The sequence below is a fragment of the Oncorhynchus tshawytscha genome, linkage group LG09 (assembly GCF_018296145.1).
Source record: "Oncorhynchus tshawytscha isolate Ot180627B linkage group LG09, Otsh_v2.0, whole genome shotgun sequence".
NCBI classification, from domain to species: domain Eukaryota; kingdom Metazoa; phylum Chordata; class Actinopteri; order Salmoniformes; family Salmonidae; genus Oncorhynchus; species Oncorhynchus tshawytscha.
Window position 1 is genome coordinate 57,188,549 of NC_056437.1, and position 20,999 is coordinate 57,209,547.

The 20,999-nt window shown below is 42.0% G+C and overlaps 1 protein-coding gene across 1 annotated transcript; it reads left to right on the forward strand.

Annotated features, from left to right (window-relative positions):
• The first annotated feature begins 436 nt into the window (after positions 1-436).
• On the forward strand, positions 437-10,441 carry LOC112258327 (ubiquitin-conjugating enzyme E2 G1). The gene is made up of 6 exons (XM_024432634.2): positions 437-640; positions 3,866-3,968; positions 7,437-7,534; positions 7,784-7,962; positions 8,433-8,556; positions 8,789-10,441. Exons 1-5 carry the CDS (start codon positions 595-597, stop codon positions 8,517-8,519), a joined length of 513 nt encoding a protein of 170 aa, XP_024288402.1. The 5' UTR covers positions 437-594; the 3' UTR covers positions 8,520-8,556; positions 8,789-10,441.
• Positions 10,442-20,999: the final 10,558 nt, after the last annotated feature.

Sequence of the window (20,999 nt, forward strand, 5' to 3'; positions counted from 1 at the left end):
GGGTAGGATTTAGACTTTCACTGTCTCCGGTCCACACTCCAGTCCAGCTGGCAGGTGTAATACACTTTAAAGCTAATTGCCAACCACCATATAAAATCCACAGAAGAAGAAGAAGACGAAGAAGATCAGGGCTGTGCACAGACCATTCAGTAGGGCAGTTCCTGATCAGGGGCGTACACAGACCTTACAGGGGGCAGGTGCTCAAACTGAAAAAACGTTCATAATTCACATCTCAAAATGTACAACATATCAACTGCCTCTAGTGACCATTTTTACTTTTTTGAGCATTGCAGTGTTGCAACTGTGGTGAAAATTAGGTTGTCAAAGTCAGGGCCGTCCAGAGGATTTCATATACAGAGGCTGTCAAAATTCCACGGAAGAAGAAGGTGATGTCACAAGTGCTGTTGCGCGTACTGATAATTGCCTTCACGCGGCTTTACTGTTTTTTTTTAGTGCGCATGTGCCCCAAAATGAGAATGTTGAGCAAAACAGACTAGAAAAAAAAGCACTGGCATTATTTATTGAAAGTTGCCAGCTAATTCTCTCACCTCGCAATATTAGCTAGCTAACATTTTAAAATCCAAATTGTAAAACATGACGGAGCCTCAGGCAGCACTGTTACTCAGGAGACAGCTGGCAGGTAATTTATAAACTGGTGGCTAACGTAGCCGGCTAACGCGCTGGTTTCTTGTCGGGTTGCTATGCTAGCGAGCGAACGTTAACTAACTAATCTTTGTTTCGGGTTTTATATACTGTCATGTATGGACTATGGTGTGAAATGTCATATTTTGATTACTTCATTTTGATAGTTTAATTCAGTAAAGTAAGCCCACCAGTGGCAGCGAGCTAGGCAGTAACGAAGCTAGCTACAGACAGTTGATATAGGACACTTTTGTAGCTATGTTTCCACAAAGTTTCGGTTGATAAAATAGTTCGATGGCTAGCCATCTAACGCTAGATGTATGTTTTGGTCATGTTTTAGGAACGTCTACATTGGTTTTGTTCTGTGGATGCGAAACGTTCACCGGTAGCTTACTAATTACACGTTTGTTACCCCTTTGTTTTGAACGTCATTTAGACGTCTAGCTAACATAAGCGGACACATGTCAACTGTAGCCATTGATGCACAATTGTCAGGTCTTTATATTAACGTTGGCGAAGACGGAGCGGTGAGTTTAACTGAACCAGCCGTTAACTAAATGTGTTCAATCTGTTAAGTAACGTTATTTTACTTGTGCTACGATAGTTCATCTTTTTTACGAAATTGAATCCATACAGGGGACCTTTGGAGGAAGGACTTTGAAATATGACCGTTGAATCGCAAATCATGATTGAGAAAAATAATTCATTGAAGTTGGAACATTTGTGCTCCCGAGAGGTGCAGTGGTCTAAGACACTGCAGTACCTGGTTCGAATCCAGGCTGCATCACAACCGGCTGTGATTGAGAGTCCCGTAGGGTGGCACCGGGGTAGGCCGTCATTGTGAATAAAAATGTGTTCTGAACTGGCTTGCCTAATTAAATAAAAGTTAAATTTGTGGCATTTTGGCTTTACCCAGGCATCCTTTTAAACGGCCACATCTAGATGATGGCCAGAGTTTAGCCATGACGTTGCACAACTATTTAAATTAGTAAGTCATCGTTTTAGTCAAAGTATGATATTTGGGCTTGAAGTGACAAATCCGAACTGCCCACTTCGTGAAAATCTGTGTGTGATATCTTTTCCTATGATATGACATACAAATTATTTTCAACCTGTTTTGTTTAAGGGCTGGGTTTTATTTGAATGTTACCGCCTGCATTGGTAAAGGCAATTAGGCATTGTTAATGTTGTAAATAACTATTGTTGCTGGAAATGGCTGATTTTGTACGCTTATGTAGATATTGAATTCAGAGGCCCATTATCAGCAACCATCACTCCTGTGTTCCAATGGCACGTTGTGTTAGCTAATCCAAGTTTATCATTTGAAACGGCTAATTGATCATTACAAAACCCTTTTGCATTTATGTTAGTAAAACTGAAAACTGTTGTTCTGATTAAATAAGTAATAAAACTGGCCTACTTTAGACTAGTTGAGTATATGGAGCATCGGCATTTGTGGGTTTCATTATAGACTCAAAATGGCCAGAAACAAAGAACTTTCTTCTGAAACTTGTCAGTCTATTCTTGTTCTGAGAAATGAAGGCTATTCCATGTGAGAAATTGCCAAGAAACTGAAGATCTGGTACACCACGGTACTACTCCCTTCACAGCACAAACTGTCTCTAATCAGAATAGACTAGAATGAGGAGTGGGAGGCCCTGGTGCACAACTGAGCAAGAGGACAAGTACATTAGTCTAGTTTGAGAAAAAGACACCTCACAAGTCTTCAACTGGCAGCTTCATTAAATAGTACCCGCAAAACACCAGTCTCAACATCAACAGTGAAGAGGTGACTCCGGGATGCTGGCCTTCTAGGCAGAGTTATGCTGTCCAGTGTCTGTGTTCTTTTGCCCATCTTAATATATATATATTTTTTGGGCAGTCTGAGATATGGCTTTTTCTAAATCAATTTCCCCAGACATCTCCTGATGTGGTTTAAATGTTGTTGCGGAATTAGCACATCCCATTTTTTTTCTTCTATTATACCAGGTGTAATGCTGAGAGTGAAAACCTGAAAAAATAGAAGGAAACGAAAAACTTAGAAAAGCAAAGCAAAGAAAACGGAATTTGGGGGGGAAAAACGGAATCGGGCAGAAAATAAAACAGATTTTACAGGACCCTATTACTGCGGCTCCTTGCCAAGTTCTCAGCGGAGGGAGAACACCTCCTTCTAAAGCCCTATGTGGCTGTGTCCCAGAGGCCTTTCTTGGTACCTAACGCTTTGTTTCTCGAAAGGGGTAGCCTTGAGATTCACACATTCTATGAACTCTCTGAACCTATGACCTCCTTGACAATGTTCCTCTGGATTGATTACTGGTCATGTGACTTAAAAGCGCCACTCGTATTTACCCGTTTCTCTTTTGCATTGGCACACTTTCAATGCCTCCCTCCAAATTCTGGAGTACTTAGAATTTAACTAGATTAACTTGATCTGGTCTATGCAAAATAATGAAACATTTGCTTGAATAAATGTGTAGAAGTGATTTTAAAAGTAACTATGAAAACCTAAACGCACTCTTCAGGGTTGCTGTTGAAAGGGTGTGTAACCTACTACTGCAGTAGCCATTTAACTCCTCACTCACCCCCATCAACAGCAGAAGTGGTCACTCACCTCCATCAGCAGCAGTAGTGGTCACTGCTCCTGTGCTTTGAGTTAGAGGTTGAGTTGCACAAGGCCTAATCAAGTTAGTGAGTATTTGCTTCCCAATGCTTCACCAATTACTTATACAGTTAGAGGTGCATTATTGGGACCATTCACATGTCTCTTTTAGTAGACTTCATTTTTGAAATGGTTGTTTCGAGAGGAAATGAAATAGTTGGAAACCACACGCAGTTGATTCTTTTAGGACCAGAGCCCATGGTGACAGATGGGTGCAGTCCTTTGACTGTGCTGCTGTTTTAGCACAGCAGGGGACTGGCTGCCAGAGTGACAGCACATTTAAACCACATTGCACTTTTGAGTTAGCAGTTTGAGTTGTTTAAATTGCTACTTAATAATAGGGATACAAATTATTTAAAGGTCAACAGATTTATGTTCACAGAGAGGAACATTTAAATCTGAGTACTGAATCCAGCATTCCAACACAACTGATTTGAGAGATGTACTTCTTACTTTATTGACTGGATGAAGTTCAAGAGTCAAATATCACAATAGAGCCATTTATTTTTGTATATTTCTGATGAAAACCAAATGATGTTAAAATGTTTTCTCTTTATTTACCAGAGCTGAATAAGAACCCAGTGGAAGGATTCTCAGCAGGCTTGATAGACGATAATGACCTCTACAGATGGGAAGTCTTAATCATCGGCCCACCAGACACATGCTAGTAAGTCTGCCAGCACAGTTCCACTCTGATTTTGCTGTGTGGGTGGGTTGATAAGCCAGCTGGGGAGTATGTGGATGTGAGGATGTCCGTTCATGTAAAGAGTTTGGGATCTTTTCAACTATTTTACAATTGAACGTTTAAACGAAATTGTGATCAGAAAAAAAACTTTTTTTTGCTACTTTATGAACCGGAACTGTGCGGTATGCATCTGTGAATGATGAGGGGAGCAGGGAGGGGGAGAGAGGGCAACCAAGTTGATTTGTGCTGGTAGACGACCTTATTGCTAGTTATTTATCATCTCATCTGATTACATAGTATTTTGTCTTGACTGCATCAAACTGAGAGAAACTAGCTAGCTAACGTCAGCTAGACTAATTAAAACGACATAACTATAACTGTCCCCTTCCAACTCCAGCATAGATTATACAATTATCTCTAGAACATCTGCAATGTTCTTTATTTCACCTTTATTTAACCATGTAGTCCAGTTGAGAACAAGTTCTCATTTACAACTGCGACCTGGCCAAGATAAAGCAAAGCAGTGCGACAAAAACAACAACACAGCGTTACACATGGGATAAACGAACACAATAGAAAAAATCTGTATGCATTGTGTGCCTGTAAAGTAAGGCAATAAATAGGCCATAGTGGTGAAGTAATTACAATCTAGCAATTAACACTGGAGTGATAGATACAGTGGGGCAAAAAAGTATTTAGTCAGCCACCAATTGTGCAAGTTCTCCCACTTAAAAAGATGAGAGGCCTGTAATTTTCATCATAGGTACACTTCAACTATGACAGACAAAATTAGAGAGAAAAAATCCAGAAAATCACATTTTAATTTAATTTTTTTTAAATTTATTTATTTGCAAATTATGGTGGAAAATAAGAATTTGGTCAATAACAAAAGTTTATCTCAATACTTTGTTATTTACCCTTTGTTGGCAATGACAGAGGTCAAACGTTTTCTGTAAGTCTTCACAAGGTTTTCACACACTGTTGCTGGTATTTTGGCCCATTCCTCCATGCAGATCTCCTCTAGAGCAGTGATGTTTTGGGGCTGTTGCTGGGCAACACAGACTTTCAACTCCCTCCAAAGATTTTCTATGGGGTTGAGATCTGGAGACTGGCTAGGCCACTCCAGGACCTCTTACGAAGCCACTCCTTCGTTGCCCGGGCGGTGTGTTTGGGATCATTGTCATGCTGAAAGACCCAGCCACGTTTCATCTTCAATGCCCTTGCTGATTGAAGGAGGTTTTCACACAAAATCTCACGATACATGGCCCCATTCATTCTTTCCTTTACACGGTCCTGGTCCCTTTGCAGAAAAACAGCCCCCAAAGCATGATGTTTCCAGCCCCATGCTACACAGTAGGTATGGTGTTCTTTGGATGCAACTCAGCATTCTTTGTCCTCCAAACACGACGAGATGAGTTTTTACCAAAAAGTTATATTTTGGTTTCATCTGACCATATGACATTCTCCCAGTCTTCTTCTGGATCATCCAAATGCTCTCTAGCAAACTTCAGACGGGCCTGGACATGTACTGGCTTAAGCAGGGGGACACGTCTGGCACTGCAGGATTTGAGTCCCTGGTGGCGTAGTGTGTTACTGATGGTAGGCTTTGTTACTTTGGTCTCAGCTCTCTGCAGGTGATTCACTAGGTCCCCACGTGTGGTTCTGGGATTTTTGCTCACCGTTCTTGTGATCATTTTGACCCCACGGGGTGAGAACTTGCGTGGAGCCCCAGATCGAGGGAGATTATCAGTGGTCTTGTATGCCTTCCATTTCCTAATAATTGCTCCCACAGTTGATTTCTTCAAACCAAGCTGCTTACCTATTGCAGATTCAGTCTTCCCAGCCTGGTGCAGGTCTACAATTTTGTTTCTGGTGTCCTTTGACAACTCTTTGGTCTTGGCCATAGTGGAGTTTGGAGTGTGACTGTTTGAGGTTGTGGACAGGTGTCTTTTATACTGATAACAAGTTTAAACAAGTGCCATTAATTCAGGTAACGAGTGGAGGACAGAGGAGCCTCTTAAAGAAGTTACAGGTCTGTGAGAGCCAGAAATCTTGCTTGTTTGTAGGTGACCAAATACTTATTTCCCACCATAATTAGCAAATAAATTCATTAAAAATCCTACAATGTGATTTTCTGGATTTTTTCTCCCTCATTTTGTCTGTCATAGAAGTGTACCTATGATGAAAATTACAGGACTCATCTTTTTAAGTGGGAGAACTTGTACAATTGGTGGCTGACTAAATACTTTTTTGCCCCACTGTATGCAGATGAGGATGTGCAAGTAGAAATACTGGTGTGCAAAAGAGATGAGAAAAAATATATGGGGATTAGGTAGGTAGTTGGTTGGATGGGCTATTTACAGATGGGCTGTGTACAGCTGCAGCGATCGGTAAGCTGCTCTGACAGCCAACGCTTGAAGTTAGTGAGGGATATATAAGTCTCCAATTTCAATGATGTTTGTGATTCGTTCCAGTCATTGCCAGCAGAGAACTGGAAAGAAAGCGGCCAAAGAGGTGTTGGCTTTGGGGATGACCAGTGAAATGTACCTGCTGGAGCGTGTGCTACGGGTGGGTGTTGCTCTGGTGTCCAGTGAGCTGAGATAAGGCGGAGCATTACCTAGCAAAGACTTATAGAGCCAGTAGGGTTGGCGACAAATATGTAGCGAGGACCAGCCAACGAGAGCATTCAGGTCGCAGTGGTGGATAGTATATGGGGCTTTGGTGACGAAACGGATGGCACTGTGATGGACTGCATCCAGTTTGCTGAGTAGAGTGTTGGAGGCTATTTTGTAAATGACATCGCCAAAGTCAAGGATCAGCAGGATAGTCAGTTTTACGATGGTATGTTTGGCAGCATGAGTGAAGGAGGCTTTGTTGCGAAATAGGAAGCTGACTCTAGATTTAATTTTGGAATGGAGATGCTTAATGAGTCTGGAAGGAGAGTTTAGTCTTGCCAGACACCTAGGTATTTATAGTTGTCCACATATTCTAAGTCGGAACCATCCAGAGTAGTAATGCTAGGCGGGCAGGCAGGTGCGGGCAGCGATCGGTTGAAGAGCATGCATTTAGTTTTACTAGCGTTTAAGAGCAGTTGGAAGCCATTGAAGCTTGTTTAGAGGTTTGTTAACAGTGTCCAAAGATGGGCCAGATGTATACAGAATGGTGTCGTCTGCATAGAGGTGGATCAAAGAATCACCCTCAGCAAGAGTGACATCATTGATATATACAGAGAAAAGAGTCGGCCCGAGAATTGAACCCTGTGGCACCCCCATAGAGGCTGCCAGAGGTCCGGACAAAATGTGATCATCACGTGCAATTATAAATGTTCTTATTGTTTTAACAGAAAAAAAATGTTTTTAATTGCTGTTTAAACGTTAGACTTTTTCCATTTGTCACATATTCCAACCCCTGATATTTGACTATAATGAACCATATTTCTCTCTGCCACAGTGAAGGTGGTGTGTTTAAAGCACATCTCACGTTTCCCAAGGACTACCCTCTCAGGCCACCTAAAATGAAATTTATCACAGATTTATGGCACCCTAATGGTAAGTATGAGTGTATTGCACCTGGTTTGTATTCTCTCTAAATTATTTGCACTATTTTTGTCTGTTTACTGTTGGGGAAATGTAGGCTATCCCTCAGGAGGATCAGTAGTGTTTCTCAGTAAAGTAATACTTTTTTGGAACCCACCAAAATCCCTTACTCTGGCAGTTATTTTCACACACTTACATGCATGCACACAGAAATAAGAAAATAAATCTGTTCTAATTTCATGTCTCTTATCCTGTTTGCAGTTGACAAGAACGGTGACGTATGTATATCTATTTTGCACGAGCCTGGTGAAGATAAGTATGGCTATGAGAAGCCTGAGGAGCGCTGGCTGCCCATCCACACAGTGGAAACCATTATGATTAGTGTTATTTCCATGTTGGCGGACCCTAACGGAGACTCGCCTGCCAATGTAGACGCTGCAGTAAGTCTCATTTTCACCTGAGGGGCCAAATCAGGGGTTTGAGCTCACTCTGATTACGGTTCTTTATATATCGACAATCTGTGGATGGTTATTTAGGACAAAAGGAGTTAAAGGTCCAGTGCAGTCAAAAACATGATTTCCTGTGTTTTATATACATTTCCACACTGACGTTATAATAATATTGTGAACATGCTGATGATGCCCTTTTCGTGTAAGAGCTGTTTGAAAAGACCACCTGAAATTTCAACCCGTTTTGGTGGGATGGAGTTTGGTACTTAATTGTTACCCAGAAATAATTTGATATTGAGTTTAAAATGACTGAATTGGACCTTTTTTAATGGTATATTTCATCCTGTAGTGCACATAATTCTGAATGTTCCATGTTCCCAAGCATCATATTTGCCTTTGGAGAGCAAGAATCTGTCATCTTTCAACTAAAATGTTTTCCCCCTTCATTGTTCCCCCTGCAGAAAGAGTGGAGGGAAGACCGACATGGGGAATTCAAAAGGAAAGTGGCCCGTTGTGTAAGAAAGAGCCAAGAGACTGCCTTTGAGTGATTGTTTATCAAGCGGCTTCTTGCTTCACTTTTTCAGGGTAAGTGTAGTGGACTTTTGCCCCTTGGATCTTTTACAAACCAAGTGTTGTGATTTTGAGGAGGTCCCAATGCTATTATATGGCATCTTAGTAACTTACTATACTGTTCTATACTTCAAATTAAATATGTAGATGGTTCATTCATACCTGTTGAAGTCTCTGAAAGTCTATGCCGGAAGTTTATTACAGTATATCCAATATGTGCTGAGTTGCCTGTTCTTGTGTTACACAGGTCTCCAATTGAGAAACAACATAGCAATGTTTTCCTGCACTCTACCACCCTATTGCATGGCTGGTCTTCATTGACCGTCAGAAACCGTCTGGCAACAATAGGCTGCAATAGAACATAACAGCTGTTACCAGATCCTGACTGAAAACCACCAAGCAAGTGCCAACAACAAAGCAAAAGATGAATAACCAAGTTTTTTGTTTAAGTCTAGGAACTGTATTTCAGGAAGATATTGTAAAGACCTGTATATAGCACAGACATAAAACTGGATAATATATCAATTGTCCCTATCCCATCCACAAGACACTTAGTACCAAATAAATAGCGTTTCTGTAGGTAGAATCTGAGTCCTATAGATTTGTATGTTTTTATTCCACTTCTTCAACATCTGCTCTAGTGTGCATGAGTTCAGTTCTGTTACAGGTTGCTTTGACGGACAGGAGGCCTTGTAGGGAGCAGAATGGTAAGAATGCAATGTTGTTGTAGAATCCCTCTATTGGAGGAGAGCTGCTTTGGTTCTAGAATGACCGAAATATCAGGCCGGATTTGCATTTATGGCAGATGGACATAAGGGTGCATTACACATACTGTAGCTTGCTTGTCATGTTGGGTTCATTCACCTCAGCACTTCAGGAAAAGTTGCTGCAAGTCAACATTTAACATATGAATAAGGTTATAAATGTAAGTCTTTATTTTGGAATTTAATACCACCACATACCATGATCCAATTTGTCAAGTTCAGGTGTGTTTCTTCGGAGATGGACATAATCATTACAAGTCATGCATGCACAAATGTAAGTCATACGTGTAAGTTTTTAATTAGTATTTTTTTCCAAAAAGTGCCTCCTATTAAATTGCTTGGCAATTGCCCCCTGTATTGAACCAGAGTTTCAGAAAAAATATGAGAAATTGCTTAACACCCTGTAAGTTTGTACAACATCAGCACAATTTGTAATTCAAATATTGGTTAAATTTGGTTTAGCAATAACTTTCCCCTCTGTGGTGAACCGTCTTATTTAAAAATGTTTAAAAATCTGATATTTGGGTGATGTGGAGACCTATTTCTCCTGTATTCACCTTGATAAAGGAGATATATTGTGTTGTGTCCTAGGTAGGATTTGTTATGCATGCTTTTAACTTGAGGTTTTCTTGTTGGTAGTTTTGGGGTTGATTTTGATTTAAAATGTGTGAAAGCGTGTGTGCCCGTGCCCTTTTTTCTTTACCCTCTAATTCCCCTGATCCTCGATTTTCCCATGGTTTATTCTTTTATTCTGTCTGATGGACTATTGCAGTTTACTTGCCTAATGTTCAAAGACAAAATACTGATGTATATTTTCTGTGTTATGTAGTGAGTTCTTCTAAAATAAGATTTATGTTCCCAATAATTGCTGGTGTTTTTTCTTTTTAATGAAATTCATATCCGCATTGTTTTGTCATAGAATCAGGCATGATTGATACACACATTATCTTCTTTCCTAGCATGTCATTACCTGGTCCTGACCAAAGCTCCCTGCCTTTTATCATGTGGTGTCTAACCCCTAGGTGAAACATATCATGCACTTGTCATGCAACACATTACGCTAGATTTAACTAGTGATAGGATACTGTCATTTGGCACAAAGGTGAGAATATTATATGGGTCAAGTGCATTCTGTGTACAGTAGTGCCCCATATTCAGAAGAAAGCCATGTAACAACATTACACCAAGTGAGGTTTTGGTGCTTTGATTGCCACAGACTTATGCTGCGTTCAAGAATACTCTGAAATTACTGACTTGGAAACTCATGGGAAAATTTGTTCAGTTTCAGAATCAACCAATAGGAAGCTCTATGTAAAAAGTATGTTAATTTTAACTGAGTTTCCGAGTTGTCTCGCAATATCCCTATCCTCCATGAACAATTGGCCAGGCAGAGATCTTTGGAGAGCAGATTTGTCTATTTTTGGATGGGTTTCAGGGAGCTGCGCCAAGAACAGGCTCCAGTCTAGACTTGGCAAGGACCTGCAAATGTCTCCCTCCTCTGCAACCAACCATGTATTACTATGAAGATCATTTATAACATGTACCAGTCAAAAGTTTGGACACCTACTCATTCAATGGAACTCCTTCAAGACTGTTGGAAAAGCATTCCTCCTGAAGCTGGTTGAGAGAATGCCAAGACTGTGCAAAGCTGTCATCAAGGCAAAGGGTGGCTACTTTGAAGAATCTAAAATCTATTTGGATTTGTAAAACACTTTTTTTGGTTACTACATGATTCCATAAGTGTTATGTCATAGTTGTCTTTACTTATTCTACAATGTAGAAAATAGTACAAATAAAAATCCTGGAATGAGTAGGTGTGTCCAAATGTTTGACTTGCACTATCGCTAAACTCCTAATGCATGTATTTCTTTAACTCTGAACAAGTGGAACTGATCTGAAACAATATTCAGGGTTGAGTATTAATATTTTAGTTTTTTAGTCTTTAAAAAAAAAACTATCTTTATCCATCCATTCAATATCAACCCCTCTATCAATGTTGATAACCACTTTTATTCTCACACACAGTCAATGAAGATTAGGCACCTGTGTATTTCACAATGCATTTCAGTCAAACAGGGCTCCAGGCCTAAGCAACATCAGCGGTTGCTTTGGGCCCCTGGCTGCTAGGGGGCCTGTCATGCCAAATAATGTCCCTCCACGTCACAATGGGATTCGATAAACTATTCGTGTCTGTTGCTATAGCAATGGTGTGATGACCTAATGATTAGAATTTTAGATATCATTACAGCCTAAATGATGTAATTTTCATCATCGCTATGCAAACAGGGCTGATTTCCACGACAATTGTATTGTTGAAACAAGTTTTGTTTCAATAAAATGAAAACATGATTTCTAACTACTTTTTGGTACCTTGTTAACATTACAACATGAAATCCGTGTTTTAAAAGTTGCTGTGTTTTGGAAATTGCGAAGAATGGCGAAGAAAACGTGTAATCTGCTTGACACATTAAAGCTAATTAATTACCTTACAGATCACGAAGTCAGCTAATTTCCACTCCATTCATAGGCAAATCCATTTGATTCATACACTGGCTTGTCTGGCTCGTGTTTTTATTTTAACCTGCCCTTCCCTTATCTACACTGAAATAATATCATTTCAGAAGTCCTCTATTATGAATCTTTTTTTTTTCTATCTCGCATAGCTCATTAATACACCCTTGAATATAAATATATATAATATAAATATAAATATATCTTGTCACACCCTGACCTTATTTCTCTATTTGGTTAGGTCAGGGTGTGATGTGGGGTGGGCATTCTATGTTTAGTTTTCTATGTTTCTTTATTTCTATGTTTTGGCGGCTAAGATAAAATGCTACAAGGAAGCAGTGAGCAGCCACGCAAAACGGTCTCGAGTGGCAACCAATCTGCCCAATTAGCTGTTTCCATACACCTACTTATGTTGATCCTCCCACTTATTTCGCAACACCCACTTTCAGACACTCCACGTATGCAGTTACCCAAAATGTACACATTTTTTGACTAGTCTTGCCAGCAATCTAAACTTGTAGTAATCATCACCGAATACTGACTGGGCACACAGTACATGTGTCCAGGGGCCCTGACCTCCTGGGGGCCCCCATTGATTTTGTTAGTCACTCTCACTCAGATATCATTTACATGGCATAAGTCAAAATGTGTAGAATTGCAGGATATTAGCTGTATGTTTTTTCTCTCTGTCCCATGCCAATATTTGTAGATTTGCATGAAATGTTTTATAAAATTGCTAAACTTCTCTCCGCCCCATGGCATAATGTGTAGAATTGCATAACGTTTGCTTTAAAACGGCAACATTTTCTCTACTCCCCATTGCAAAATGTGTAGAATTGCAGGAAATTAACCATTAAACTACAATTATTCTCTCTGCGGTCAACGGGAGCACTACAATATTTTGCCCGGGCACCACAACCAAATCTGGCCCTGCATTCAAAGATGCCAGTCACTTTTTAGAGAAGCCCTGACCCCGCCCAGCACACGTTTTTCATTTGTGGATGCTTTCCAGACAGACAAGTGATGGGCAGAGGGGAGATCGTATTGCTCAGTGGGTTCGCCTGAGCATGTTGAATTTTAAAACATTACAGATAGAAATTCCATGAATATAACTGACATGATTCCTTAGAATCAGAGAGGCATGTTTGTTCTACGTCAATCTTTTCTATCTGAACTTTGGTCCGTCCTCCTGCTTGAACGCGGCCCTGGTATCCGCTCTTCCCTATGTATGTATGTGAAGCTAGCCACAATAACAATTAGCCACAGTAGTGGAATTTGCGGTTCGCCTTCTAAAAAAAAGTCTGTTGTTGAAAGTGACGCAAATAGTGGAGTCGTGCCATATATGGACTAGATAATAACACACGGGTCAGAATATTGTTACATAATTTAAGAGTAAATACAATAATGAATTAGTTTGACAATAAACAGAAAAAACTGTTGAAATCCTACTGTGGATGTATTCGACTGCATAATTCCATACATTTTTTGTGTTGCAGCCTGAATTTAAAATGGCTTAAATTGAACATTTTTGTCACTGGCCTTCACACAATACCCAATATGGTCAAAGTGGAATTATGTTTTTTATGTTTACAAATTAATTAAAAATTAAAAGCCAAAATGTCTTCAGTCAATAAGTATTCAACCCCTTTTAATGGGGTTGATTGTCCTGGTACCACACTGACAGGTCTCTGACCTCCTCCCTATAGGCTGTCTCATCGTTGGCTGTGACCAGGCCTACCACTGTTGTGTCGTCAGCAAACATAAAGATGGTGATGGAGTCGTGCTTGGCCATGCAGTCGTGGGTGAACAGGGAGTACAGGAGAATAAATAAAGCACGCACCCACTGTGTTGAGGATCAGCATGGCAGATGTGTTGTTGCCTACCCTTACCACCTGGGGACGGCCCCCCAGGAAGTCCAGGATTCAGTTGCAGAGGGAGGTGTTTAGTCCCAGGATCCTTAGCTTAGTGATGAGCCTTGTGGGCACTATGGTGTTGAATGCTGAGCTGTAGTCAATGAACAACATTTTCACATAGATGGTCCTCTTGTCCAGATGGAAGAGGGCAGTGTGGAGTGCGATTGAGATTGCGTCATCTGTGGGTCTGTTGGGGCGGTATGCAAATTGGAGTGGGTCTAAGGTTTCTGGGATGATGGTGTTGATGTGAGCCATGATCAGCCTTTCAAAGCACTTCATGGCTACTGACGTGAGTGCTATCGGGTCTGTATTAATTTAGGCAGGTTATCTTCGCTTTCTTGGGCACAGGGACTATGGTGGTCTACTCGAAACATGTAGGTATTATAGACTCGGTCAGGAAGAGGTTGAAAATGTCAGTGATGGAACATGGTGGAACAACATGCCAGTTGTTCCACCATGTTCTGAATACACGTCCTGGTAATCCGTCTGGCCCCGCGGCCTTGTGAATGTTCACCTGTTTAAAGGTCTTGCTCACATTGGCTACAGAGAGCGTGATCACACAGTCGTCCGGAACAGCTGGTGCTCTTATGCATGCTTCAGTGTTGCTTGCTTTGACACCGCACATTCATGAACTCAGGATTTCTGAATAGGCCTTGAAACCATTCCAGGACAATCAGAAGCACCAGCCCCAACAGTAGGTTCACTTACTACAGGTACATCCATGTAATCTCCATTAGTCCGCACTGTACTTCTACCAATCTGTTTTAAGGCCTCTGCATATGATACATCATGACTGATCCTATATTTCTGAGCCTCTCTCTGTAACTGACATCCACCAAATGCGTCGCTGTGTTATCTCCCACAATTACAGCACTTAACCATCACATTGCTTCCACATTCACCGTAATCATGTGCCCCTCCACACTTGGCATATATTTTCTTTCCTTTACACTGAGCAGCTACATTTCCCATTCTTTGGCATTTAAAACACTGCAGTGCATATGGGACAAATTCTCTAACAATGAAGCTAAGGAATCCTATCTGTACTTTTTCCAGCAAGACTGGACACTGATAAGCCTTCACTTCTTTGACCCTGTCGCATACTGATCAACCTTTTGGCCTCAATCACTCTGCCTCCCTTCACATTTTCTGTAATATCATCTATGGACATATTGGAACCACAGTGATGACTCCCCTCAAGCCGACAGAGATGGCCGCCTCGCTTTGCGTTCTCAGCAAACTATGCAGTATTTTTTTTAATGTATTATTTCTTACATTGTTACCCCAGGAATTCTTAAGTTTTATTACATACAGCCGTAAGGAACTATTGGATATAAGAGCAACGTCAACTTACCAACATTATGACCAGGAATACGACTTTCCCGAAGCAGATCCTCTGTTTGGTCTACCACCCAGGACAATGGATCGGAGCTCAGCCGCAGAAGGGGAAGAAGAAGCGGTCTTCTGGTCAGGCTCAGTAGACGGGCACATCGCACACTGCTCCTGAGTTTACAACTCGCCAACGTCCAGTCTCTTGACAACAAGGTAGATGAAATCCGAGCAAGGGTTGCCTTCCAGAGAGACATCAGAGATTGTAACGTTCTTTGTTTCACGGAAACATGGCTCACTCGAGACACGCTATCGGAGTCGGTACAGCCACCTGGTTTATTCACGCATCGCGCCGACAGAAACAAATATCTCTCTGGTAAGAAGAAGGGCGGGGGGGTATGCCTTATGATTAACGAGACGTGGTGTGATCATAACAACATACAGGAACTCAAGTCCTTTTGCTCACCTGACCTAGAATTCCTTACTATCAAATGTCGACCGCATTATCTACCAAGAGAATTTTCTTCGATTATAATCACAGCCGTATATATCCACCCCCCCCCCCAAGCAGACACATTGATGGCCCTGAATGAACTTCATTGGACTCTGTAAACTAGAAACCACATATCCTGAGGCTTTCATTGTAGCTAGGGATTTTAACAAGGCTAACCTGAAAACAAGACTCCCTATATTTTATCAGCATATCGAATGCGCTACCCATGCGGAAAAGATCCTGGACCATTGTTTCTCTAATGCATACAAAGCCATGCCCCGCCCTCCTTTCGGAAAATCTGACCACGACTCCATTTTGTTGCTCCCAGCCTAAAGACAGAAACTAAAACAGGAAATGCCCGTGCTCAGGTCTGTTCAACGCTGGTCCGACCAATCTGATTCCACGCTTCAAGATCGCTTCGATCACTTGGACTGGGATATGTTCCGCATAGCGTCGGATAATAACATTGATGAATACTCTGATTCGGTGAGTGAGATTATTAGCAAGTGCATCGGTGATGTTGTACCCACATCAACTATTAATACCTTCCCCAACCAGAAACCGTGTATTGATGGCAGCATTCATGCAAACTGAAAGCCTGAACCACTGCTTTTAATCAGGGCAAGGCGACCGGAAACATGACCGAATACAAACAGTGTAGCTATTCCCTCCGCAAGGCAATCAAACAAGCGAAGCGTCAGTATGGAAACAAAGTAGAGTCGCAATTCAGCGGCTCAGACACAAGAGGTATGTGGCAGGGTCTACAGTCAATCACGGACTACAAAAAGTAATCCAGCCCCTTCACGTACCATGGTGTCCTGCTCCCAGACAAACTAAACAACTTCTTTGCTCTCTTTGAGACACGACACGACACGACACGGCCCGCAACCAAAACCTGCGGATTCCCCTTCACCGCAGCCAACGCGAGTAAAGCATTTAAACGTGTTAACCCTCGCAAGGCTGCCGGCCCAGACGGCATCCCTAGCCGTGTCCTCAGAGCATGCGCAGTCCAGCTGGCTGGTGTGTTTACGGACATATTCAATCAATCCTTATCCCAGGCTACTGTTCCCACATGCTTTAAGAGGGCCACTATTATTCATGTTCCTAAGAAAGCTAAGGTAACTGAGCTAAATGACTATAGCCCCGTAGCACTCACCTCCGTCATCATGAAGTGCTTTGAGAGACTAGTCAATGATCATATCACCTCCACCCTACCTGACACCCTAGACCCACTCCAATTTTCTTACCGCCCCAATAGGTCCACAGACGACGCAATCGCAACCACACTGCACACTGCCCTAACCCATCTGGACAAGAGGAATACCTATGTAAGAATGCTGTTTATCGACTCCAGCTCAGTATTTAGCACCATAGTACCCTCCAAACTCGTCATTAAGCTCAAGACCCTGGGTCTCGACCCCGGCCTGTGCAACTGGGTCCTGAACTTCCTGACGGGCACTCCCCAGGTGGTGAGAGTAGAAACCCCACTGATCCTCAACACTGGGGCCCCACAACGGTGTGTTCTCAGCCCTCTCCTGTACTCCCTGTTCACCCATGACTGTGTGGTCATGCACGCCTCCAACTCAATCATCAAGTTTGTAGATGACACTGGTAGGCTTGATTACCAACTACGACGAGACTGCCTACAGGGAGGAGGCGAGGGCCCTCGGAGTGTGGTGGGAGGAAAATAACCTCACACTCAACGTCAACAAAACAAAGGAGATGATTGTGGACTTTAGGAAACAGCAGAGGGAGCACCCCCCCTATCCTCATCGACGGGACAGTAGTGGAGAGAGTAGTAAGTTCCTCGGCATACACATCGGCATACACATCACGGACAAACTGAAATGGTCCACCCACACAGACAGCGTGGTGAAGAAGGCGCAACAGCGCCTCTTCAACCTCAGGAGGCTGATGAAATTCAGCTGGTCACCAAAAACACTCACAAACTTTTACAGATGCACAATCGAGAGCATCCTGTCGGGCTGTATCACCGCCTGGTATGGCAACTGCTCCGCCCACAACCGTAAGGCTCTCCAGAGGGTAGTGAGGTCTGCACAACGCATCACCGGGGGCAAACTACCTGCTCTCCAGGACACCTACACCACCCGATGTCACAGGAAGGCCAAAAAGATCATCAAGGACAACAACCACCCAAGCCACTGCCTGTTCACTCAGCTGTTGCTTCACCAACTTTTTTTCCATTTCCTCCATTTCATCCGTACTACTCGCTGTCATTTCCCCCGCCTTTGGGGGGGTGCTTATGTGAAACATAGCATTTTAATGTTTAACACCGTTCTGTCAAACTGAACGCAGCCCAGGCAAATGCAATTGATCAACCAATTGTGTTTTAGATACCACCCACACATATTTGTTTGACACCCCCTTATTATCATATTGGAGGAAGAAATACAGAAATAAATAAATGAAGAAATAATATAAATGAAAAAAATGAAAGTGGGATTAATTATTGAAATAGTTATTTATCTATTTATGTGTGCATTCATTCATCCATTTATTTCTAATTACTGCAGATTTGGTTCTCCATACATTCCAATCTTGTTTAGCATTATCTAGTCCAAATATGGCATGATTCCACTATTTGTATCTGTTTGCATCACTGTCAATTAGCGACTTTTATTTTGAAGGTGAACCCACAAACGCAACAGAGTATAGCAACAGAGTAACCAAAAATGTTCTTCTTGTGAAAAAAAGTGTATGTTATATCCCCATAAACATGCATAAAAATGATTTACAGGCAACATAAATTACTAACCCAAAAATGTATTTGAAAATAATGATTTTTATTGTTAGATGTGACTCCATAAACCAATAATGTTAGCCAGCTAACTAGCTAGTCATGTATGTGCTGATGTTTCACCCTGCAGGCTACGACCCCGCCCACAGCTGACCCCGCCCTGTTCTATGTGCAACAAGAAGGCGTACTCATGGAGAATGATTGATGCCTCTACTGGCAAAAAGACCATATTAACATTGGCAGCGCCATTGAGGGCTTCCACCATGTTAATGTTGTCAACTGGGTGGGACTTAAAACTTCATTGGCTGATCGCTCCTGTTGGTGTCCAACTGGGTCAACAGGAGGGATCAGCCAAATCGTGAAGAAGAAAATGGACTTCTTCAAAATGAATCTGCCCATGCTGTCACAGACGCTATAATGGCAGAGATACAAAAATTTGTCCTCTGTCTATCTCCATGTGGGTACTTTACTTTTTAGGACATTTGTTGGAAGGATGATGAGAGAGGGAATTTAGCTGTGTCGATGAGGTAAATGACGAACTAAGGGGAAAAGCGACCGCATGCGCTGGCAGAGCGTGGAGGTCAATGAAAGTATGTTGAGCATGGGCACAGAAAATTAAACAAAAAATTAAAAGATGGAAGAAGGTAACATCTACCACTACACCTGACGAGAGTGAGGATGGGTGGGAAGAGGAAGTCGAACGAAAGGAATCCAGCATGGCAGGAAAACATAAAAGCAAAAGGTGCAAACAAGCAACATTACCACTACACCTGACAAGAGTAAGGATTAATTACCTGGTGGCAGGTGTGGTGAAGACCGCCGAGATTGAGTCTCACCCTGATGATGACAACGATAATTCTGGCCAAGTGGGAGTGAGACTTTTGGAGAGAATGGATCCTTGTTGTCTGGAGGATCCATATGTGGTGTCAGGTACGGTGGAGAAGAGGTTGGGGATTATTGAGTTGGTGAAAGTAACTTGAAGTGAACTCGTGATGATTTTTTGTGGTTATACCATCCAGAGGGAGTGGGCGATTCATACCAAGTGCCTAGGGACAAGTCCTGTTACTTGCTTTGCCCTCCGGAGCAGGGCGCCGTTGAAAGGAGTGATAACTGGAATGGCATTACGTGTTGAGGAGGAGCAATTGAAATTGAAGATTCCCGGTGTCTGTGACGTCCCCAGTTTGCTGCGACGTAAACCTGGTAGAGATCGTGGTGAAAAAGAGAAGACATTGTCTGTTTTGCTGATTTTTGTATGCAGAGTCTTTACCCGGCAAAGTTGAGTTATGATGTGCCTTGAGAGATTTTGTCCCAAACCCATTACAGTGTTTTAGGTGCCAAGCTTATGGTCATGTTGCAGCAGTTTGTAGGAGGGAGATTCATACATGTGAGAAGTGTGCAGGAGGGCATGAGACAAATGATTGTGTGGTAATTCCAGAAAATAATGTCATGGCTTTAGAAGCTTCTGATAGGCTAATTGACATCATTTGATTCAATTGGAGGTATACCTGTGGATGTATTTTAAGGCACACCTTCAAACACAGTGCCTCTTTGTTTGACATCATGGGAAAATCCAAAGAAATCAGCCAAGACCTCAGAAAATGAATTGTAGACCTCCACAAGTCTGGTTCATCCTTGGGAGCAATTTCCAAACGCCTGAAGGTACCACGTTCATCTGTACAAACAATAGTATGCAAGTATAAACACCATAGGACCACACAGCTGTCAGCAAGGAGGGCATTCTGTCTCCTAGAGATGAATGTACTTTGGTGCGAAAAGTGCAAATCAATCCAAGAACAACAGCAAAGGACCTTGTGAAGATGCTGGAGGAAACAGAAACAAAAGTATCTATATCCACAGTAAAACGAGTCCTATATCGACATAACCTTAAAGGCCACTCAGCAAGGATGAAGCCACTGCTCCAAAACTGCCATAAAAAAGCCAGACTATGGTTTGTTATGTTTGGAGGAAAAAGGGAGAGGTTTGCAAGTCGAAGAACACCATCCCAAACGTACAGGGGTGGCAGCATCATGTTGTGGGGGTGCTTTGCTGCAGGATGGACTGGTGCACTTCACAAACTAGATGGCATCATGAGGAAAGAAAATTATGTGGATATATTGAAGCAACATCTCAAGACATCAGTCAGGAAGCTAAAGCTGGTTTGCAAATGGGTCTTCCAAATAGACAATGACCCCAAGCATACTTCCAAAGTTGTGGCAAAATGGCTTAAGGACAACAAAGTCAAGGTATTGGAGTGGCCATCACAAAGCCCTGCCTCAATCCTATAGAACATTTGCGGGCAGAACTAAAAAAGTGTGTGCGAGCAAGGAGGCCTTCAAACCTGACTCAGTTACACCAGCTCTGTCAGGAGGAATGAGACAAAATTCACCCAACTTATTGTGGGAAGCTTGTGGAAGGCTACCTGAAACGTTTGACCCAAGTTAAGCAATTTAAAGGCAATGCTAACAAACACTAATTGAGTGTATGTAAACTTCTGACCCACTGGGAATGTGCTGAAAGAAATAAAATATGAAATAAACCATTATCTCTACTATTATTCTGACATTTCACATTCTTAAAATATAGTGGTGATCCTAACTGACCTAAGACGGGGAATTTTTACTTGGATTAAATGTCAGGAATTGAGTTTAAATGTATTTGGCTAAGGTATATGTAAACTTCCGACTTCAACC

What these genes read in the sequence shown, in the direction of transcription:
- LOC112258327 (XM_024432634.2), top strand. Translation starts at nt 595, where the DNA reads ATGACGGAGCCTCAGGCAGCACTGTTACTCAGGAGACAGCTGGCAG. An exon ending in AGATTTATGGCACCCTAATG is followed by an intron (nt 7,535 to 7,783) that starts GTAAGTATGAGT and finishes TCCTGTTTGCAG; the next exon opens with TTGACAAGAACGGTGACGTA. An exon ending in CTGCCAATGTAGACGCTGCA is followed by an intron (nt 7,963 to 8,432) that starts GTAAGTCTCATT and finishes TTCCCCCTGCAG; the next exon opens with AAAGAGTGGAGGGAAGACCG.